The following is a 24376-nucleotide window of genomic DNA, read 5'->3' on the forward strand; positions in this document are numbered from 1 at the left end:
AGTCGAGAAAGGTGTTCAGTGTGGTGGGGACAGACTCAGAGGCTCAGAAAGTGTTGATGGGGCAGCCTGTGTTTGATGTGATAAAGCTGTCAATGGAGTGACCTACAGAGAAGAATGACATCTTCCTGCAGTGTTTGTTTTTCCCAAAAGATTAAATTGAGAAAAATCGTGTTCCTCAAACCAGTGTATGGGCTTACCACTCTGGATTTGTAGAGCCCTTAGGAGATGATTTCAAGCAGCATATGGCCGGCTGTAATGTAGAGAGCTAACAAAAATGAAATCAAAGCATGATTCTGTGATCTGGCAAAAAAATCTCTGTCACTGGAGATTCTGGCAAAATAATTTCAACACTAATTCTTAACTATTTCACTGCTTAGTAGAGAAAGCAACAAGAAAGAAAATACCTCAAACTCTTACAGCTTACTTTGAGTAACCTCTCAGGTGGTTTGGAAGCAGAACATTTTTTTTTTTTCTCCTTTTACCTCTCAAAATGAAAACCTAGTCTGGCTCAACCCAGACAAAAAAAGGCACTAAAAAAACTTAGGAAAAGCAGTCTAGCAGACTGCAGGTTCCAGAAGGCACTTAACTACTGGGCTATTGTCTCTTGACTTTTTCTTCACTGTTTTGTTTTTGTTTCAGGCTACTATATTTGGCTTTATTCCAACGGAGTTTCCAATTACAGAAAGAGTTGTCTCACAAAGAATGTTTCCATCGCGGCAGATGTTTCACTCATTGCATAATACTGAGCATGGCTAACCTTTAAAGCTTGCAACTGGGGCAGTAAGTGCGTTTTATGAAGTACTTCCTTTGCTCTGAGAATTATTATGATAATTATTATTTCTTTTGTTATAGTATTTCTTTTCTTGGAGATCTTTGCAATCTCTAAGGTAGTTATCATCTTTTCTTATGTGAAGGAACAGTTTGAGTACAACACCGATGAAACAAGATTAAACTGGTTTACTAAATGACTGTAGCTGGGCTGCTTGATGATTATCGTTCTTCCGTTCTCATATCTTTTCCATTTCTGTTTTCTGTCTTTGGCAATAGAGCTTAATTTACTGGTACCAAACTTGCTTTCATTGTTCCCAGCTGCTTCTCCTCTAGACTCTGTAGGTCACTTCAGAATTTGGTTTTTGGCCTCACATATCTGTAACTGCTCCAATTTTTGTACTATTGGACAACTTGAAATTACTGTACAACAGGAAAACTTGAGCTGCTGATTATGGTAGGAGATAGTCTGGAGTTGGTTTTTGGTTTTGTTTTTGTTTTTCTTTTTTTTCTTCATTTAGGATTTATCTTATGAGCATTTTTAGACTCCTGAGCATCCTAACAATATTTGCAGTTATTTATAATTCATAAGTAGCTGTTCAAATTGCTATCACAAAACTTTGTTTCTGGAAGTTTTGCTATGTTTGATACAAGCATTTGTATCATAACATCATTGTCTACTGTTGGGGGCAATGGTAACTGGTTTTGCTGACAATCAGGAAAGACCAGACTAAAAGCACAGTTCTTCTTCCTTAAATGGAATCTTGAGTTGGTAGTTGTTGGCTTTTGTTTGTTTTCCAAATAATTCCAACTTATTAAATATAAAGCTGAAAATTTGTGGCTGGTTTCCTCTCTTCCTCTGATAATTTTTGCTCCAGCAATCCAAGGAATTGCATACAGGATAGGAAAACATAGCGAATGCAAATAAAGTTCAGGGTAAAATAACAATAACAATAACAATAACAATAAATAATAATAATAATAATTTAAAAATGTTGTTTAAGGGCAAAATTATTTTACAATGTTCTCCATTTGTTTCTCAAATGTGACTGAAAAGCTGTAAGACTCCTCAGTAGCAAAACTGATGCTTACTGGCAAACTTTGTATGCTTATAAAACTTGAGAATTATTGCTAAGTAATTATTACTCAGTCTGATACTGGATTTGCAAAAGTCACTTCATTCTTCACCACCCCTACTTCATATGAAGCACGCTGTTACATCATTCCACAGCCCATGGTTTGGAATTGCATGTCTGTGAAGTTATTTTTGTGACTCTAATTTTTCTAATACTCCTGTGATTTAGTCAAACTGTAATTTAATTTCGTCATTTGTGATGTTGATATGCATACAAAAAAAAATAGTCTCTAAATGCAGTATAGGGATTATTTTTCTTGTGTTCCTGTATGTGGCTAATAATCTGTGGACTACATTTTTTTCTGTTTTAATCCTGTTCGGTTCTAATGGTATGCTTGAAATAATGTTGCCTTACCTTGTCTTTTGTTGTGGTGTGTATATATATGTGTGTGTGTGTATGGACATGTAACTTCCTCAGGTCTTGCTAATGACATCTTAAGTGTTTAATAACCTCATTTGTTCATTTGAACTTATTTGTTGAAGAGTCTAGATTGTAGTGTTCCATTTTGTAGTAATTTTAAATAATCTGTGATGCACACACAAGGTCTGATTTCTGATGTCTCAAACACATCAAACTGAACTGCCTAAGCTGGAGTTGCATGCTGGTCTAGGTTGAAATGGGCTTTCTTAGAAATTAAATTGGCAAAGGAAGTAAAGGAGAACAAAAAGAGCTTTTTCAAATGTGTAAGTAGTAAAAGGAAGAAAAGGGAAAATATGGGCCCACTGTTGAATGAGGTGGGAGCCCTGGTAACAGAGGGTGCAGAGAAGGCATAGTTGCTGAATGCCTTCTTCGCTTCAGTCTTTACTAAGACCAGCCCTTATGAGCTCCAGACCCTGGATATAAGAGCAGAAGCCTGGAGGAGGGAAAACTCTCCACCAGTCAATGAAGAGTGGGTCAGAGATCAGTTATGTAAATTGAATGTGGACAAGACTGTGGGGCCTGATGAGGTGCACCCAAGAGTGCTGAGACAGCTGGCTGATGTTATTGCTCTACCACTCTCCATTGTTTTTGAAAGAGCATGGCAAACAGGAGAGGTGCCTGAGGACTGAAGGAAAGCCAGTGTCGCTCCAGTCTTCAAAAAGGGCGAGAAGGAAGATCCAGGAAACTACAGACCAGTCAGCCTCACCTCCATTCCTGGAAAAAATGATGGAGTGGCTCACTCTGAAGGTCATTTCTAAGCATATGGAAAAGAAGCAGCTTGTCAGGAGTAGCCAGCATGGGTTTACCAAGGGGAAATCATGTTTGACTAATCCAGTAGCATTCCATGATGTTGTGACTGAATGGATAGATGCAGGGACAGCAGTGGATGTAGTGTACCTTGACCTTAGCAAGGCTTTTGACACAGTCTCCCATAACATCCTTGTGAGCAAGTTCAGAATATGTGGGATAAAAGAATGGGTAGTGGGATGGATTAGGAACTGGCAACACAATAGAGCCCAAAGAGTGGTGGTCAATGGTGCCGGGTCCACCTGGAGACCTGTAACTAGTGGAGTCCCCCAGGGATCATTGCTGGGTCCAGTCCTGTTCAACATCTTTATCAATGACCTTGCTGACAGGACAGAGTGTCTCCTCAGCAAGTTTGCTGATGACACAAAGCTGTGAGGATTGGCTGATTCACCTGAAGTCTGTGCAGCCATTCAGCAAGATTTGGACAGGCTGGAGAGCTGGGCAAAGAGGAACATAATGAGGTTCAACAAGGGCAAGTGCAGAGTCCTGCATCTGGGAAGGAACAACATGCACCAGTAGAGGGCTGGGAGGTGATCTGCTAGTGAGCAGCTCCATGGAGAAGGACCTTGAAGTCCTGGTAGACAACGAGTTATTCATGGGACAACAACGTGCCCTTGTGGCCAAGAAAGCCAGTGATATCTTGGAGTGCATTAGGAGGAGTGTGTCCAGCAGATTGAGGGAGGTTCTTCCCCCCCCTCCTCTTGGCCCTGGTGAGACCTCACTTGGAGTATTGTGTCCAGTTCTGGGCTTCTCAGTTCAAGAGGGATGGGGATCTACCTGATAGAGTCCAACAGAGGGCTACAATGATTAAGGGTATGGTTAAGGGACAGGAACACCTGCCTTATGAGGAAAGGCTAAGAGACCTGGGGCTTTTCAGTTTGGAGAGCAGAAGACTGAGGGGGGGATCAAATTAATGTCTATAAATACATGATGGCTGGGCATCAAGAAGGCAAGCACAAGCTCTTTTCACTTGTGTGCTGTGAGAGGAGGAGGTGCAATGGATTCAAACTCGAGCACAGGAAGCTTCATCTGAACATGAGGAAGGACTTCTTTACTGTGAGGGTTACAGAGCACTGGGACAGGATGCCCAGACAGATTGTGGATTCTCCTTCTCTGGAGACTTTTAAGACTGGTCTGGATGCCTTTCTGAGTGATCTGCCCTAGGTTTTTTTAGTCCTGCTCTGGCAGGGGGGTTGGACTCAATTATCTTTGGAGGTCCCTTCTAACCCCTAATATTCTGTGATTCTGTGATTCTGCTTAAAAGTGATGATGGCTCAAAGAGGCATACTGCTGTGAACAGTAATAGTGTGGATGTGCTGAAGTGGTCAAGCAACTGGAGTGCAAACTCACTGGGAAACCTTTGTGTATACTTCAGTGCTTTCTGGTTATTAGATGGCATTATTGGTGACTGTCTTTGCATAGACTGCTTAAATTTAGGCCTCTGTGGGTATGTAAGTGTGCTAGAATTGTAAATCTTAACTGTATTTTGTGTTTTTGTTAAAAAAGAGTCTAAATTTTTGATTGCTAAGTATAGCCTGTGATTGCATTGCTTTTCAGAGTGACTTCAAGTATTAGCTTCCATGTCTGGAAATCTATTTAAACGAGACAAAATTTGAGGCAATTAGAACAAAAGCGATTATTCTGATTTACTGAATACAGTTAACATTGAGAACCACCTTCACCTGTATTTTTTCTGTTGCTATGGAGTACATCTAGGTAATAGTTTAAAAAACAAAAAAGCTGAAGAAAGCAGTATTGTTGGTGCGTTCTCAACTATGTGAAGTTATAAAAAATAGTATTCATAGTGTTCGTACTAAACATATCCAATAATAGTTTTAGTCCTTCAGAATTTGTGTTTAGCTTTGATTTTTATAAACAGTCCTAGAGACAAAACTCTGAAGTGTCCAAATCTTCACTGCTGGTCCAACTGGCTGAGTTCACGCCTTCAGATTCTGCCTTCTCCAGCTACAAGTGACTGAACTTCATTGTTCTTATTTAAGATCACCTATTTCTGGAAAAAACTGTCCTTTTAAATCAGTGTAATCAATTTCTTCACATGAACTTTGTCATGCCTTTATCTTTACCACTGTTGCGAAATACTACATAATTTTTTTTTTCTTACCAAGGCCTGTAAAGACAGGTTAAGTGGTGACACTCACTCAGTAGAGGAAGATTGGTTTAGAGATCACTTGGCCAGACTGGACATTCATAAATCCATGGGTCTAGATGAGATGCACCTGCAAGCACTGATAGAAATGGCAGCTGTTATTGCTGGGCCACTCTCCATCATCTTTGAAAGGTCATGGAGGACAGGAGAGATGCCTGAGGACTGGAGGAAGGCCAGTATCACTCCAGTCTTCAAAAAAGGCAAGAAGGAGGACCCAGGGAACTATAGGCCAGTTAGTCTCACATCTTACCCTTGGGAGGTGATGGAGTGGCTCATTCTGGATGTCATCTCTAAACATGTTGAAGAACAGGAAGTTATTTGGAATGGTCAACATGGCTTTGTCAAGGGTAAATCATGCTTCACCAATATGCTAGCCTTCTATGATGACATAACTGGTTGGCTGGATGATGGGAGAGCAGCAGATGTCATCTCCCTTGACTTCAGCAAGGCTTTTTGACACTGTCTCCTATAACATCCTCATGAGGAAACTGAGGGAGTGGACAGTGAGGTGGATTGAGGCTGTGTGACAGAACTCAGAGGGTTGTGATTAATGGAGCAGGGTCAAGTTGGAGGCCAGTGGTGTCCCCCAGGGGTCAGCACTCGGTCTGGTCTTGTTCAACATATTCATTAATGACCTGAATGAGGGGACATAGTGTGTCCTCAGCAGGTTTGCTGATGATACCAAACTGGGATGAGGGGCTGACACTCCAGAGGGCTGTGCTGTCATCCAGTGTGACCTGGACAGGCTGGAGATCTGGGCAGAGAGGAACCTAATGAGGTTCAACAAGAGTAAGAGTAGAGTCCTGCACCTGGGGAGGAAGAACCCCAAGCACCAATACAGATTAGGGGTGGACCTGCTGGAAAGCAGTTCCATGGAGAAAGATTTGGGAGTCCTGGTAGACAGTAAATTATCCATAAGCCAGCAATGTGCTCGTATTGCCAAGAAGGCCGGTGGAATCCTGGGGTACATAAGGAAGAGTGTGGCCAGTAGGTCAAGAGAGGTCATGCTCTCCCTCTACTCTGCCCTGGTGGGGCCACATCTGGAATACTGTGTCTAGTTCTGGGCTCCCCAGTTCAAGAGAGACAGGGAACTACTGGAGAGAGTCCAGTGGAGGGCAACTAAGATGACTTGGGGGTTGGAGCATCTTCCTTATGAGGAAAGGCTGAGGGAGCTGGGACTCTTTAGCCTGGAGAAGAGAAGGCTGAGGGGAGATCTTAGTAATGCCTATGAGTATCTTAAGGGTGGGTGAAAGGAGGATTGAGCCAGACTCCTCTCAGTAGTTCCCAGTGACAGGACAAGGGCCAGTGGGCACAATATGGAACACAGGAAGTTCCATTTAAATAATGAGGAAAACTTCTTTATGGTGAGGGTGACAGAGCACTGGCATAGGCTCCCAAGGGGGGTTGTGGAGTTCCCTTCTCTGCAGATATTCAAGACCGACCTGGATGCAGTCCTGAGTGATGTGCTCTAGGGGATCCTGCCTTAGTTGGACTAGATGATCTCTAGAGGTCCCTTCCAGCTCTTACAATTCTGTGATTCCGTGATATTATTCACTTGCAAAACATAAGTATTTGTATAGAGTCCTGAGTTGTGTTTAACATCTACATTGCTTAAAAATCTTAACCATGCAGGCTGTTTACAAAATGATGTTTCAGCCACAAGAAGTGTTGAAGTTATTCTTCAATCTGAAATAAAACTTACTTTTCTGTGCAATCTGGTAACAAAAATATTTTCAGTTATGAGGAAATACCCTATCTTATCTAAGTTTTTCAGTCATCTGTGTACGCATACTGTAGGCTTCCACACAGCAAGCAGTAGTTTTCACACATTGTAGTTTTTGGGTACTGTCAGTCTCCAAAGGAAGATGCAAGTGAGTTGACTAAATTGCAAAGCCATGTTAGTTATTAATCACACACCTTTATAACTGCAGTTCTTTGACCGTGGGATCACCAGCATTTTCAGTTAAATAGATTTCTGGACTTTGTACTGAAAAGAGGCTGGAAAAGCTCTTTATGGCTTTATTTTCCTTTATGATTTATGATCAAGGTTATCTCAGTTCTGCATCTTCATGTGATTAGTGAAGAAAATGGTCACTGTAAGAAAGAGTTGTTCTTTCTTATAAAGCATCATTAAAAAACCATCTGCTTAATGCTTTTTATTCACTGCTACTTACTGCAGTGTATGTTTCTGCAGTTGCAAGAAGGTTGTGTTTTGACTATAAAACTGTTATTCTTTTACTGATCTGATTTCATTTCTCTGTAGTGGACACGTGCTTAGAGCTGGATTTTGAAACTAGTGAGATTTTTATAAACACAGTTCAACTCTATATGATAGACTTTCCTGGGTAAAAAATAAACTTGTGAAAAACTTTACATTTGGTTTGTGTACAGTAAGTATGTAGCAAGTTTTCTTTGCAAGGAGTAGAGTGCTCAGGGATGAGGAAATAAGAGGCTTTTAAGACGAGCTTGATTTTTCTGGTTAAAGATTAGTGGTACTAAATGGTTGCTAACTTAGAGTTTAGTGTCTTTATATTTATAAAGCTATTGCATTAAAGAAGATAAATGCAGCTTAATTAAGAGCTGTTGCTGTAAGGTCTTTTTTGAGAGATATCCTGTTGTTTTAAATCTTTCTAAATTGGAGGATAAATACTTGAAGAGCTGAGTTGTAGTGCTTATCTGAACCTTTACTTCTTTTATCTTTGTGGAGATGGAAAGGAACTTTTTTGAGAGATTTCCATTTTTAAAAGCTCACTAAATGTTGTGCTGACATATGAGGCTTCTGTACCAGGTTTTTCAGCTGAATTGTCTGGTGACTCTAACTTTTGCCTGCTACATATTGCACAGGTTTTCTGTGAACTAAACCAGCCATGGCTAAGATAAAAACACAAAATCACAGAAGTAAGTGTATGATGCTTAGTTACCATTGCTACAGTGTCATTGCTCCTTACTGGTAAAAATTTGGGAATAGACTCTTCATTTGCTTTCTAACCTTCTAAATGTTAGTATTTATTTTTCTAAGTCCCTTTAAATTTTTCTCCCTCCATTTACCCTGGGAAGCTAAATTTTCACTTTAAAAATATTCAAGGACAGCATTAGCACAATTCCAGGAATGACAGCTGTGATTAAAAATGCAAACTGGTGTGAGATTTTTGATGTCATATGCTGTTATCATTACTGTTTTATTTTCTACTCTGTGTGCTTAAAGTAAATGTGGGCAATGATTTTAATGTTACTTTGAGAGAACATGATATTGAACTGTGTGAACATGTAGCCAATAATAAAAGGGTGGATCATTTAACAAAGGTTTTGTTTTTTTAAAAAAAACACATTTAGATGATGCCAACTATTTTTGCTATTTTTAGCAGCTTGTTTCAGTAATTTGGTTTCACGTGTATCAAGTGCAAGCAGTACTTTCGAGGTTACAAGATATTCTGACTTGTGGCTTTCTTTTAAGGAGAGTAGGGAGAGATTTGTTTGTTTATTGCCCCCTTTCCCTTCCCCTTCCCTTCTGCAAGCATCTAAGAGGCAAACTGAAACATCTTAAACTTCGTAGTTTTATGATTAATCCAGTGCACGTCAGTGCTGCTGCTGAAAGGGGCATACTGCAGTGGCAGAGGACTGCACTGGTTGAACTCTAAACAGTCTCTGCCAGGTTAGCATTCATCCAGAGCAATTCCTTGTTCCACTTAATTACACGGTTGCACAAACTATAGTTCTGGACAAAAGTGAAGGTGGGAATGAGCAGTGGCAGTATGAGGAGGGACCTTTTAATGGAAGCACCAGTTTATATGAGATTAAGGTGAAGCCATTGCCCCTGCATTTCATGCTGACTTGCTTACCTGTAAAGGACTTCATCACTGATTTCGTGTTGTTTATCACAGTAAAAAGAGTAAATTACTGCAATTCCTATAGCTGAAATTGATTCCAAAGCTTCACAAGTAGCTTTGACTTTGGAGTGATTTGCTTGCTCTTCAGGAGACCTAGGCACTGAACACCTGACAAATTGAATAAACCATTTATTGTTTTATTGCTGCAGCATCAGTATAGTTTAGCAGTATAGCAAACTCAGGTGAGTAGTTGTCACATGGCTTTCCCCTTTTCAGAGGAGCCAAACACTTCTGTGTCTTTTCCCTGGATCTCTGTTTTTAGATTGCCCCATAGAAGCTGTTAGCCAAAGTGTTTGTGGTGAGCATTGTGGGAAGATATTGCAGAAAAGTAATTTGAATCACGTAGGTGCTCTTCTTTCAGGTTTGAAAGGATTTAAAAAGTTGTCTTTTTAGTGTTAGAAAATAAAAAATTGAGTTGGTAGGAGTACGGAGGTACTACAAATTTGCATGAAGTTATTTCCCTTCCCCTCCCTACTTATATCTCGTACTACACCACCTTGCAATATAGTTGTTGGTGCGCAAATCATGTAATCTGATGCTAAGATTTCTTAATAAGGCGTGCAGGATGAATAGCTGATTTTTCCTTTGGCTGAATACTCAGAACATTTTAATAAAAAATTTTAGAAGTCTTGTGTAAGGATGGGAAATACCTTTCATTATAGTTTCAGTAAGAAAGAGAAGGATAAGAATGGGAGGAGAAACCAGGTTCAGGGAACAGGATTATAATATCTCTGCCAAACCACCTTTCTGTTAGCAGAGGCCAGTGTTTCTGCAGTTATCAAACTAGGACATTCTAAATAGAAGAAACTTTTCAGTTTTGGTGCAGTTATTATTTGCAAATATGAGTGGACCACCACTACTTGGTATATGGGACCTTAGAAGCTGTGGCAATCTAGTTTTCAAGGATTGTAACCAGACTTCCATTCTTGGTTAGCTTTCTGGATGAGATGCCCAGAAATCTGGTGATAGAAACATGGAGATCTACAAGAACGTGGTCCCTAGCTTTCTGAAGGGATATAAAAGTACTTGGGTTTATTGCTTGGCAACTACTGTTTAAATATTTCTTACTCAGCTTCTAAAGAGACAGGTAGTCCATGAGATCAGGAAGTTAAAATTGTACTTTTTATATCTGGGCAGAGTCTGTCACCTAGTTTGCTTTTAATACAAATTTGTGTTTCACCATTTAAAAATCATATGTTTAGGGAACATCACTGGCAATTCTTTCCAGATCTGGAATGTGCAGCTGAGCAGTGATGTGTACTGCCCGATCAGCTGATGAAATATGGGTTTGGATGTGTGATTTTTGTAAACAATTTCCAGATGTTACACTTGCCAGCTGAATGTCTCAAGGCTGTGCTGTTAGGTCTTGATTATGAAACAAGATGGATGAAATATGCAGAAGATAAACCAGTGAGCCTATACTTGGCATTGTTCTCAAAAAACAAACAAACAAAAAAAAAGGCACGATTCTGAAGTCAAAATACTCATTAAGCAATGGCAGAAAAATAAATGCTTTTAGTTAGGGTTACTTGCATTAATTTATAGCCTGTGAAAAGCCTTAGATATCTAATAGGTAAAGCCAAGCAATTTTATGTACAGCTGCTGTATTAGGAGCTTTGAGCTCTTCCTTATCTCACTTAAACTTCCTTTTGTTAAAATATGGCTAGATTACGGTGTTAGAACTGAAATCCAGTTGCCAACAGTGCTATATTTCTGAGCAACAGAAATCAAAGTTTGTGTTGGAATTTCCCTAGAATTGTCAAGAAATGTCTATGTAGGAATTTTTATTAATTTGCAAGAATTTCTTTAAAAGTTACAGATCCTCATACTTTTTGAGTGAAGGGGTTTAGCTTGAAAGCAAAGTGAATGATTTCCCTGTCTTTATTTTCCACAGGAAGTACTGACATAATCATGATAGAAGACAAAGGTCCACGAGTGGCTGACTATTTTGTAGTGGCAGGGCTCACTGATACAGATACTACAACTCTTCTGGACCAAGAAATAAACCGACATGAAACCAAGTCAACTGGTCCAAAGGCTCCAATTACTGACATTGCTGTGATAATTAAATCAGCTGGTGAAACTGTCCCAGAGGGTTACACCTGTGTTGAAGCCACCCCTACAGCCCTTCAAGCCAACTTAAACTATGGAAGTCTGAAGAGTCCTGAACTATTTCTTTGCTACAAGAGAGGCCGGGACAAACCACCTCTTACTGACATCGGGTAAGATTTTTATAACAAATCAGTCCCACTTCAATAATGATCAATTCTTGCTTTTCATGGGTGAATAAAAACAGACATGAGAAAACTTTAAATGACATAGTGTCTTTGAGTATGTATTTCTTATTGTGTGTATCTGGGTAATGTTTTCTTACTGAAATCAGGTGAAAAAAAGTGTCAGTCTCCTAGGGAACTTGACTTTCAAATGAATGATAATGTTTTAACTTTAAACTATTTGATAGATACACACATATATATAGAGATAGATGGAGCAAATAAATGATAAGAAGTTCAGTTCTCTGCCACAGTTTTATGAGAGGTGAGAGAACAGTACAAAATTAATCTACAGAAATGCAGTCGTGCTAATCCAAAATTATAACATGCTTAATATGCAAGTGATTACTTCAGAAAACAAAAGTTACCACTTTGATGCCTTTTTGTACCTGAGGCGTAAGTTCCTAAAGAGTTACTAGTGCTGTGTTTGAAAATCTCAGATATTGTCAGTGTTTTAAGTTGTGTGCTTAGTAACTCTATGGAAGTGACTCTGCTAGCACACATTTATTTTCTTGTCTCCCACAACTTTTGAAACTTGAATGCCTGGGGAGATTTCATAGAGAATACCTGATAAGCAAAATAGGCAAATAGTGGGCTGATTCAGGGTTTCCTAACAGAGTTGTTTTTTAAAGCTGTTGGTGGAAAACAGTGCTATTTGGCAAGCAGTGTTTATTCTATATTTTGTTTTACACAGATCTAGTTAGGGTGTCACACCTAACAAATCATGGCAGGCTTTTCTCTGTGAGCAATGATGCTTATTAATCGTTTTCCCCTGCTGTTCTTGCTGTATTGCAACTATGTGCAAGAGACGATTAGAGCAAATTGTTTGGGTTTTTTGTGTGAATTTCAATATGTTCAAATGAAAGAAAATGGAGTTTGGGCAGGAGATGTGTGTACAGTCTGAAGGCTAATTTATGCTGTTTTCTTTTAATTAAAGAACCACGTATGAAGGAATATTTTATCTTTGAACCTTAAATATTCATTAAGTCAGCTAACATGCAGAGTGGATTTAGTACTTAGGGGAAGAGTATATCCCTTGAAAGGGTCAAATCCATAGTGTTGTGTATATACATATATATTCTTTTATTAAGTTGAGTTATCTTGCAGTTCGACATTCAGATAATTAATGATAAATGTTTGTGTGTGTGTCTTCTTTCAGGGCTATTTTTAGGGAACCTAATTAAACAAATGCTGCTTGGAGATGAGGGAATTGCGGGGTACTCTACTGATTCCCTGCCATTGTCCTTGTATTTTGTATTTCTTTGCACTCTGTCTTCTTTCCTTTGTATTCTACTGCTTTTAAGTTGAAATGTCAGTAAGCTGACAGAATGACTTCCTCGTGCAGGTGTTCAGTTGCATAGAGTTAGGCTGTGTGCTGTGCCTCTGGATGTTACTTTTGCTGTGGCTTTGTGTAGTTGGAAGAATAATGGTTTGATCCTAGAACAAGAGATCTCTAAGGTCCTATTCCTACACAGAGCTGTAAAATACAGTATCCACATCTTATGTGTCTATGAATAACTCAGCTATTAGTCATTCTGTTGCCCTCATAACCAATATGTTTGCCGATGTTCCAGAATTAGACAAGAACTGAGATTTGAGTTTTGTTTTGGTTTAGGTGCAGTGAGACTTTGAAACAAGATCTTGTGTCTCTTTGTTTTACCCATGAGTTAGGAAAATGAGAGAGCTCTAGCACTTGTTTCTTGGTTGGAAGAAAACCTGACAGAAAAAAATGTTTTTAAGTGTAAGTGGTTTTGAAATTTGTAACACTACTGCCGAAAGGACCAAGGAAAGAATATCAGACTTCTTGTGTGAAGCAAAGGTTCTTGTATTATTAAGTAGTGCAAAACTTAAGTGATTTGCATTGTGTAAGTAGAGAAATACTGGGCTTTTTTTAAACTGGTATGGGAAGCTTTGGTCCGAGTAGTGGTTCTGTGCCAAGGACCCATCTCACTGTGCATTCTGGTTTGTGAAAATATCTGCAGGAGTATCAATTGAACAAATGTTTTTCTTTACTACAGATGTATTTAAAAAATGAAAATCAACTCAAATTTCAAGCATAATAGAAACTGATGGATGTTCTTAACAGCCAGCAGCTTCCATTGTTTCTTAAACCCCACCAGTGTGACAATCATAGAATAGAATCATAGAATGTATTGGGTTGGAAGGGACCTCTAAAGGTCATCTAGTCCTGCCCCCCTACAATAAGCAGGGACATCTCACACTAGAACATATTGCTCAGAGCCCCATCAAGCTTGACCTTGCATGTGTCAAGGGATGGGGCCTCCACCACCTCTCTAGGCAACCTGTTCCAGTGATCCCCCATCCTCATAATAAAGAACTTGTTCCTAAAGTCCAACCTAAATCTACCCTTTTCTAGCTTGAAACCATTACCCCTTGTGCTGTCATTACATGCCCTTGTGAACAGGTCTTCCGCAGCCTTCTTCTAGGCCCTTTTCAAGTATTGGAAGTTTGCTATGGCAGTCGGGTGTTTGGAACAGTTTAGGATAATAATGATTAAATTAATCACTTATATGTTTAGACAAATAATAATAGTGGCAGCAGTAGAAATAAAGGTTAAGTCAATCTTTTCCTTCTTGACCCGACATGTCTTCTTTGACCCTCCCTCTGCCTAGTATATTTATTTTAGTTCCTTTATTATTCAGTCCTTACATAATGCCTTCTCTTAAATGAGATGGGAAGAATTGTTATAGAGAGTTATTTTGCTTGAGAACTGTAAGAGGCAGAAATATGACTAGACCTAGAGGAAAAGTCAAGCTGGAGAGAAGCCCCACACAATATTTGCAACAGTCCACCTACTTGAAAATAGTTTTCCAGAAGCCAAGTTTTCTGTGGTTTAAGGTTTTTACCTCAACAGCTATGAGAAGGGACCTTAGTATTTCTTTTTTCTAAACTGTGTAATCTAATGTATTGAAGCCTATCTTTAAATGAGTAAAACTAGTCATGAGGGCCCTTCCGTTTACAATGGGAACAGCCTTAGGAAGAGGTAACAAGAGTTTTTGTTCTTGGACCTAAGATCTAGAGGAACCTGTAGGTTACATTTTGCTTGAAGTAAAACTTTATTGAAATTGATAGAATAATCTAGCAAAAAATGTGTACCTAGGATAAAGGCCAAAGTATAAACTCATAGAAGCAGGAAACAAGTCTTATCTTGATCACAACTAATTAATCAAGGGCACGCACGTACTGGGAAGTGGAAACAAGCAGGAGTAAACTTCTCTCAGGGCGGACTTTGTATGTACAGGGTATTATATTAAATATTCCATGCATCACTTCTGAATGTTTTTTGTCTGAATCATTAAACTAATTGTGAATTTGAGTGATCCATGGATGGTGGTTTTCTTCTGTTCGCTTGTTTTCCTGAGTTCAACGCTATGTATGAGGTCAGGATATGGTAGGGGTGAGAGGTGCTTTCATTTTCTTTTTGCTTCTGATGGGAAGTACCTGTGCTGGGCTGGTTTTGAACCAGAGATTACACATTGTTTTAAATGTAGCCAAAGTGTGGTGATCCCAGTCTTTACAACCAAGAATATTGTCCTCCACTAACTAGCTGTATGGCAGTCTGAGAGCTACATCAATATACTCCCTTCTTTGCTTTATGAGAGTATTCTAGGACTCTAGTTCATGTGTATCCACAGTACTACAACAAGATGCACATTTGTTCTGTGCAATCAGAACAAGTGGTAAAATTTGCATATTCCAGTTTAAAGATGAAAAGTAGTTTGGGAAGTCTGGAAAAAATACTTCTGTGGTTTTTCTTTAGCTTATACACCTGACTTTTTGAAGTTTTCAAATACATACTTACTAGTAGTCTGTCAAACATATAACCGAAGATATTTCAGGACAGTAGTAGATATATTGCCTGTTGATTTTTTTATTTTAATGCAAAGTTGTGATGGAATAGACGTGGGAAGCTGCAGGTCACAAAATACAAAGTTTTGATGTGTTACCCTTATCCTAAATCTTGCCATGTATTGTAGAGATGAAAACTGTTGAAAGTGGCATATTTTCTGTACATACTGCAGAGAACCAGGTAAATTGAACCATTGCTTACTTGGGTGTGGAATGGGAGATAAAGCTGTCTCCATCATACTGTCTGTGCATTAAAAATATGTAGTGATGAATGCTTTGACTTCTGCGTTTCTTCTCATGATCTTTTTCTAATAGCTTTGCATTTGAGAAAGAGCAGAGTGTTAAGTTTTGGCTCATTTAGCTGTTGTGAAGGATCTTTATTTTTTTTCTAAGAATATGGTGATCTGAAATAGTGATCTGGGTAAAAAATTCAGGTATGATACAAATGTTACTGCACTGCCATGGAAGATATATTCTGCTTTCTATGAGTAGAGTCAACTGTATGTATTATTTCTTACTGTTCTGTGGAATTGAGCTCCCCCCCCTTAAGGAATATTATTCAAGCTATGAGTATAAGTCATTACTGAGTTTGAGTGGGTTGTGTTTTTTTCTGTAAAAAATAATCTATGAAGCAGACTTCTGTCTTCTGAGTTTGTTTTTTTTTTCCAACAACATAACTTAAAAATTAAAAAAAAAAACACAACAAACCAGGCAATTTTGAAATAACTTTCCAGATATTCTAACGATGGAAATAATTTCTAAGAAATTATCAGGTATTATGTTTGCAATGAATTTTAAATCTCCTCTGTGCTTAATTTAATTGATAGTGCAGAATTCCTAGTAATTCTATACCTAAATCCTTTTCAGTGTGGCTCAATTTTATTTTTCCATAACTCTGATTTGTTCCCACAGAGATTTCTAGTAATATATGAATATTGCAGAACAATTTATTTGCTTTGGATCATGCATATATAAAAATAAATAAAATTCATGTTGGAACACTGCAGTGATGACTTAAGGTGCTAATGGGTTGACAATTTCTGTGAGTGTGTCCAAGTAACCTCATATATATTTGAATGCACATAGAATTTTATTTCCTTCCTGTCTGCAGAGTTCTATATGAAGGGAAGGAACGCATCATTTCAGGCTGTGAGGTGATTCAAGCTACTCCTTATGGTCGTTGTGCTAATGTTAACAACAGTTCAGCTTCTTCTCAACGGATCTTTATCACGTATCGAAGGGCTCCTCCAATACGACCCCAAAATTCATTGGCAGTGACAGATATTTGTGTTATTGTTACCAGCAAAGGAGAAACCCCTCCTCATACATTCTGTAAAGTCGATAAAAATTTAAATTGTGGTATGGTGAGTATTTAAAAGCTTGAGTCTCTTTTTTCTTAGGACTGTTATAACACCATGTCATAATTCTTTCATACTATATAACATGTGTGAGACTTCGTTTTTTGTAGGCTTTGTTGCTCTGATTTCAATTGGTCCTAGGAATTGCTTCTTCATACTGATTATTCAGTTTGCATATTCACGTCTAGGTGCTCTTTGGGAGTAGTGTGATGGATTTTTATTTTTATTTTTATTATGCTTCTCCTCCCCCCCCTGCCCCTTGAAGATGCTGAAACTCAGGATGAATCACAAATACTTTTTTCTTTTTTATTAATAGTGCCTGTGTTACTAAGGCATGTAAGAATGATAATTACTACTTCTAGTTTCTTGGCATACTTGTGTTTCAATCAATTTACTTTTATTTAGTCTATTTTGCATTTAGTTTACTCTGGCTGAAGTAAGTTTATTGTTGTTTTTTTTTTTTAATAGTAGAGTATATTTAAAGAAAATGCAAAATCATTATATAAATAATCAGTTTATGGAAGTGCAATAAAAGGTTCAATTGATCATGATTAGAATTTCGCTTCCGCTGATGAGATTCCTGTATGAGTCTCCTTTTAAAGAAGGAAGAACATGTGAAGCAGCAAATTATCTGCTTCACTTTTCATTCCTCTGTTGGAATAAGTCAAACAGTAATGTGGTGTAATTATTTTATGTAAATCCTGTAATCTCAAAAAATTATGAGAGGGGGTGAAATTTGCAATTTCATTATTTACACACGCTCAGCAGACAACCAGTCATTTTAATGTCTGCTTTGTTTGTAAGTGGGAGTATATTCAAATGCTTATTCTTGATTTCTTTGCTGCCTATTGTCACCTTTTCTCATTCTAAAATGAAACTTGTGTTTTGCAGTGGGGTTCCAGTGTGTACCTTTGTTACAAGAAGTCTGTGCCAGCTTCTAACTCTTTAGCATATAAAGCTGGTAAGTAATTTTAGAAGCAGTCTGTCTCAACATTGTAAAAGAAGGATTTGAATGCCATGTTGAAATGTAAAAAAAAAAAAAAAAAAAAAGGAGGGGAAAGGAAAAAAAATCCTTAATAGGATTAGGGTTGTTCTGTATTAATTTAGTTCTTATCATGACAGATTTGGTAGCTGAGAAGCTTTTTCAGAAGGCTTAGCAAGCATTTCAGTTGTAACCAAGACTTAGTATTTCTTGTGTTGGTGGTGATGGAGAAGGAATGATTAAAAATTCCATTCAACCTTACTCATATTTCTTTTTAATATCTTGTAGATAATGCAACATCTTCTGTCCAGTTTGAAAGTTAAATGTGTTTCTTCTCTCAGTTCCACAACTATTCACTATTATTTCAGTGAAAAATATTATTAAAATATTATGAAAAATTAATGAGATAAAGTATTTTATTTAAGAAGCTCATAAAAGACTGACTTAAATGCATTGCTATGGATTTTTTTTTTACTGTAGAAGTCCATAAAAACTTCCTAAAGAGTTTGTACTGAGCACTAAGTGCACCAAATTAATTTGAAAGGAGCAAACTGCCAAGCAGAAGCAGAAGCTGTAGATAATTAACTCAGTGTACCATACAGTAAGCTAAATCAAAAGTGAACCAATGCTTGTGTTCCTATTTTCCACCAGTAAGAGTTAGATTTATTTCTGAAAAATGAAGAAACAATTTGTTTAAACTGAACTTGTTGACTGAGTGGCAGAAAATGTGAACAGTCAGCTACTTAATCCTATTTTCAATTGAGGTATTACTGCTGTTTTTACAGAAGATAAATTATCACTTCGTAGGAAGTTCTTTGTAGTAAAAATCATTCCAATGGCACATTTAAATAGCACAGGTAATTCCTAACTGGTTTAAAGGGAAAATCTTCAAAATAAGGTTTTTTCTGTGTACTGGTCTTTGAGCAGTTACCAAAAGGAGTACTTTAATACAGTTTTCAAGTGGCTGTTACTTGGATGACTTAGTCTCACTTTAAAATGAGAGACTTCCTTCTGCAGGTGTGATTTTCAGTTATAAAGTCCAGATAACCAACAGACGTTGCTGTACATTGTGAAAATATGTTGCTTATGTTATTTAGAGCCTGTAGAGCAAATGTGCTTACTTTTCCTTCTCCCATTCTGAAGGCTTAATTTTTAGATATCCTCAAGAGAACTATGAGTCATTCCCACTGTCAGACTCTGTACCTCTTTTCTGCCTTCCAATGGGAGCTACTATTGAGTGCTGGGACTCTCAAACCAAATATCCACTACCAGTGTTCTCAACATTTGTGCTGACCTGCTCTTCTGCAGAAAAGGTATGACTCCATACTTTGACTAGTTATTGCTTTCAGTTCAAATGGCTGCTATGTAGATAAATAGGCATTGTTTCTTCTGTATTTGAGAAATACTACAAAATAAGTTGTTAAATACTTATAGTCTTTCTTAAGCCTTTATGTAAAATGGAAGTAAACCAAAACAGGAAATAGCTGGAAGAGCATGTGCTCTTCAGTCCCAGGTAAGCTGAACCATACACCTAACTGAAAACAAAATTCACAGCATATGGATTTCCCTGTTCTTTCAAGTTAGAAGTTTCTGGAACTAAAGATGTAGCATACATGTTAAAGAGATGTTCACTTACCACATGTATTAGCAACAGTTAAGTTGTTAGGGTTTTCCTGTGGTTACCTTAAAAGTGACTTCTGTGTGAGTATGTGTAATTGGGTTCCATAGGTATCTATGTACACAAATAGGAAAATAGTTACCAGAAAACTACAGGGCAAGGAGAGGAAAAGGGTGTGCTAAAAGGCAGCATGTGAAGACTTGAAGTTTGACCTTCTAAGACCAGTGATCCTGTTGAATGCACATGAAGTGATATATTCAGAACACCAACAGTCTGCCAAATCTGTGTAAGGAAACCAACACATGTGGGCACGAAAAATGTGTTGCATGACTCAGCCCACGTGTCAGAAGGCAGTGTCTGCTATGCACAGAGACTTAAGGATCACAGGTACATCTGTTGAAGCAAGGGAGCCCTTGTTTGTGCTTGGTATCCCAGCTGTTGCTTCATCTTGCCCATTGTATCTGTGTGTGTGTTATCTGCATGAGGGAATAAGTTACTGTAATGTGTGATTAGCTCTCTCTGACTAATAAAACAGCAGTTTGGCTCTCAGTAGTAACAGCTCTCTCTACTTCTACTCTGCCTCAGTCCCCTATGAGGGAAATTTATATACTTCTCCATTTCCAAGCAACAACAAAAAAGTATTTCTCCAGTATATTAATACTTCTTTTGCAAGAAGGAGTGCAGTAGCTGCCAGTGTTTTTCTCAGAGAGAATGTATACTGTGGTATCCATCTTTCCCTGTTCTTTTGCTGAGCTTGCCAGAATAATTCAGTTAATTATGAAACTGACAAGTAGGGAAAGAATACTAGGAAAGATAGCTATTTAGCTTGATGAAACAAGTGAAGTCAAAGCCAAAATAATTGTACTGTTTAATGTGGTAATGATAGGAGAGTTAACTGAACAAAGCATATATTGAGGGTGGTTGGCTTTTTTTTACTGTAGTGGTCAATGGATAGGGTTTTCTCAAAGCATACAGTTTTGTTCCTTCCCTTTCAAATTACTGAGTGTGAATACTTTGTTGAGGAAAGTGCAGTGAAAAAGAGGAGGAGCGGCACAGGAGTCCAAAGCATACTTTGCATACTTCATGTGTGTTGCATAAATGAACCTCAAGTCATTTAGTAACCTACCAGCAAAAGCATAGTATATGTGCAAACATGAAAGACTTAGAGATGTTTCAAAAGCTCTAACCCAATCTCTTGTTAAATACTGGGTCTGCTCAGCTGCTTTTCTTCATCTTTTAGGTTTATGGTGCTGCTATTCAGTTTTACGAGCCTTATCCCCGGGAGCTGCTAACAGAAAAACAACAATTGCAGCTGGGTCTTCTGACAGCTGTAGAAAGGAAAGTGGTTACTTCCAAGTCCATCAATTCCAACAAATGCATCTGCCTTCTCTCACATTGGCCTTTCTTTGAAGCATTTCGAAAATTTCTTATGTTCATCTACAAACTCTCTGTCTCTGGACCTCATCCTCTTCCCATTGAAAAGTATGTAAAACATTTTTCAAGTTAATGTGGGCAGGCTGTTATATCAGCTCAAGCAGTCACGTGATTTATGCAGTTATTCACTTACTTGGTGTATTTGCTCCATCCTCTTACAGATTTTATAGTACTGGTAGAAATTTTTTCTGGTTCTGTTTAACAGTACTGGCTCTTGTAGTGAACTGAATAGTGAACTGGATTTTACTGTGGCTTTTTTGTTAAAATATGTCAAGCCTGTTTACCTTTCTCGTCGCTATGTCAAACACAGAAGAGGGCTGAGCTGTAACATGCATACTAACATTTGTGGTCCTGCATCTTATGTTAAGAAATTTAAGTTCAGGGACTCAGTGTGTTAGCAATGAATATCTGTGTGTGTTTCCAAGCACTGCAACTAATGCAGATTGTGTGTGACCTCTCTAGAGGATGCTTTTTGTGGTCCTAAGAGTTTGCTGAAATATATTACTTTTGAAACTGTATTAGACATCTGGCAGTGAAGTATATAGTTTCTCTTAGCTAAGACTCAGTAGAAATTCTGTAGAAGGGGGTTAGGCTGCCTGGGATTTTAAGTGGTTTGTCTAAATGACAGTGTGTTTATCTTTTGCATATATAATTGAAACTGCCAGTATTAATTTTCACATATGAAGTGTGAGTGAATGGAGCTTCTTTGTCTTAGTTTGCATAAGCAGACTCTGAAACATATCAAAACAGTAAATAAATATTATCTGCTTTTCTAAAACATGGTACCACAATAATTTCAAAATGTCATTAACATTGTTTTCAGTCCCTGAACAGTCCCCAGTGCTGGTTCTCTTAATACCTTGTCTTCATTTCAGGCACATATCCCATTTTATGCACAATATACCTTTCCCTTCACCACAAAGGCCAAGAATTCTTGTGCAGGTAAGCAGAACATTTACTTCCATTTTTACTTAGAGTATCAGCAAACCCTTTTTCTTGCTTTAGAAAGCATGGTTCCTTCCTGTCACCGTTTGATTCAGGTTCGACAACAATGCTCTTGATCTCCTCCCGCTCTCTCCCAGATAGGGAAAGAGAGAGAGAAAAAGAGAGAGACTTGGCTGGATTGAAAACTAAACTACACAGCTTTAATTAAACACTAATGATATAAAAATATATACAATTATATACAAATATGTTCAGGTATATGCAAAAGACTCTTGCCTTCCCCCACCCCCAGCAAATCCCACAGCATCTCCTGAGCTGTGAACAGTCCCAAAAAATCCCAGAGCTGCTGGAGAAAGCAGAGAGTGATGAGGGTCAGGAGAGCTCAAGCCTGGGGGTCAATGGTGATGGATGGACGGAGTCCTCCCTGGACACCAGCCATGGGTGAAAGAGAAGGGAAGAAGCAGCAGGAAGGAAGTTGTCTTCTGTGATCTCTGACCTTCCTCTGACCTTACATAGATATATGGAATGGAATATCTCTGGCCAGCTTTCCTGTCTGTCTAACTCAGCCTCCTATGGGGGGGTCACAGATCTCCCCGTAGTGTCTGAGCTGGCAGAGCAAAGATATGACCTTGAAGACCCAGCAGTTAGAAAAATATTCCATCGTTATCAGTCTTAGTTGGAACACTCTGCTACTAGTTAAAAGAAAACTTACTGAAGGAAAAACAAAATCAGTAAAGGAAAACTGGCTTCTCCTGGCTCAAACCAGGAGACTTCCTGCAGGCATTTTATCAGCATTGAATACCCATCTGCTGGAAGGGAGAAGGGAGGAGGTTGATGGATCGGCTTTCTCTTTCATTGCTATAAACGGGGTGACTTGGCAAAGGAAACTATTTCAGACTTCAGGTGGTGCAAATGGGAGCAGCACCGTACTTGCACTTTTAAAATTTCTGCCTTATATTAGCCTTTCATTTTATGGGCACCACTTTCATTACCTCATCGAGAGGGTTGTTTGTTTTCTTTGTCTCACTTTTGAGCGCTCTACTGTGGGTCAAAGGTTAGTCCCCTGCGGCACTCTCTCTTGTGCTCTGTTTAATCACCTAGCAGCAGTTACCTATTCAACACTGAGTCACAGACTCAGTTCTTGTGACTTCTGAGAATTGTTTCGGTGACTAATACAAGCTCTGTTGACCTAGTCAACGCAAGCCCCAAAGATTGTCTCCGATTTGTTTCTCTTGCGTGACATTGTGATTCTGTCTGCCAGGCAGTTTGTGAGACTATGGATATACATTTATGTTGGAATATTACACTGTATTAACTTTGGAGTTGTCTGTATCAGTCACATACTGTTTTATGTGTTTCAGCTTTCTGCTCATGATGCATTAATATTGTCTCAGCCAGTTTCTACACCATTGCCATTAAGGTATCTTTATTAATGCTTTAAATTTATGCTACTTGAAAAATTCAGAGGCAAATAAGAGTCATAGAAAGAAGACAAACATTACTGCAATGTTACTAGATCTTAGAAGAAGAAGGCTCAATACACATTTAGTTATTATATTAAACCTTGACCATAAGATTAGACAGTGTTTTCTTTTTGACGTAGACCTGTCCCTTGTGGAAGAATAGTATCACTAATCATCCTGAAATAATGATGAATTGCTAGATTATTGTAGGAACTCAGACGAAAGAAGAAACAGGCTGTGAGGAAAAAAACCATGTATTTAAGTATCTTTTCAAAACCTGTGTAATAAGCAATTTATTTTTTTTAATTGCATAGATAAACTGTTATCGTGGGTTTTTTTATCTTCTCGGATCCAAGAGAAACATTTACTTAAAGCAGCTGGGTAAAATCAGTCAATGCACAAATGTGCAAACATTTTGGAATTTCACAATTATACCAAAAAATTGATCTTTGTACTTGAAGGCTGATGCCATCTCTGTGGATACTGCCTGCATCTTCTGGGCTAGAGCTCCCTATGATTGTAACATGGGATTTTGTTTAAATGTTTTTATTGATATTTGGGTTGTTTTTAAGTTAAAAACCAAAATATTCTTCCTTTCCCCTCACTTTTGAACACTATAACGCAATATTCTGTATGCAGAAGAAGCCTGTGTTTAATCACATCTGTTATACAGTCTCTTAAGTGAAAAAATTCCCAGACACCAAACTGGAAAGTAATATATAAGCACTTATTGGAGGACAGATACTACATTACAACCCTGACCTCTTGCAGATGTCATTACAATTCCTAAATGTCCACCAATTCCTACAGTCTGAACAAGTGGGATGGCATCTGAACTGTAGAAAATAAAGGCATGTTGCTATCAGAATGATGGACTGATTTTACTAGTACTAGATTTTGACAGTGTGATTGTAAGATCAAATGGATACTCTGGTTCATTATTTTTGCCTGAAGTAAGCCTGGTGTTACTTGTGCTTGGATTAGTTGTTAGCTAACTTTACTTTTATGCTATGTTTTACTGCTATGAAGGCCAGATGCCTGTGTCTGTATGAGGGAGCATGCCATAAACAGCACAAACTCAGAAACTGTGATATAGCATCTATTAACTTTAGCAACAGAATTTGAATTTAGGTTTCTTGGTGGCAGTACAAGTCCAATACTGAGGTGATAGCTCTTCAATAGATAGGTAGACACTTGATGGGTGATACTAGCACAATTCAACTAGTTGGTCCTTAACAGCTGTCAGAA

At 38.2% G+C, this 24376-nt stretch overlaps 1 protein-coding gene across 4 annotated transcripts in view; it reads left to right on the forward strand.

Annotated features, from left to right (window-relative positions):
* The window catches only part of DENND4C (DENN domain containing 4C), a 74252-nt gene that overhangs the window by 12656 nt on the left and 37220 nt on the right, over positions 1-24376 (forward strand). For 3 of the 4 annotated variants that reach the window (XM_051643047.1, XM_051643049.1, XM_051643050.1), the window contains exons 2-9: positions 640-780; positions 11080-11407; positions 16440-16692; positions 17578-17647; positions 18812-18981; positions 20527-20768; positions 21596-21662; positions 23027-23085. In XM_051643047.1, the coding sequence (XP_051499007.1) occupies positions 11097-11407; positions 16440-16692; positions 17578-17647; positions 18812-18981; positions 20527-20768; positions 21596-21662; positions 23027-23085 (1172 nt within the window). In that variant the 5' untranslated portion in view covers positions 640-780; positions 11080-11096. The remainder of the gene's footprint in view (positions 1-639; positions 781-11079; positions 11408-16439; positions 16693-17577; positions 17648-18811; positions 18982-20526; positions 20769-21595; positions 21663-23026; positions 23086-24376) is intronic. The other variant, XM_051643048.1, reaches the window with a different exon arrangement.

Source organism: Apus apus, chromosome Z (genome assembly GCF_020740795.1).
Source record: "Apus apus isolate bApuApu2 chromosome Z, bApuApu2.pri.cur, whole genome shotgun sequence".
Classification (NCBI taxonomy): Eukaryota; Metazoa; Chordata; class Aves; order Apodiformes; family Apodidae; genus Apus; species Apus apus.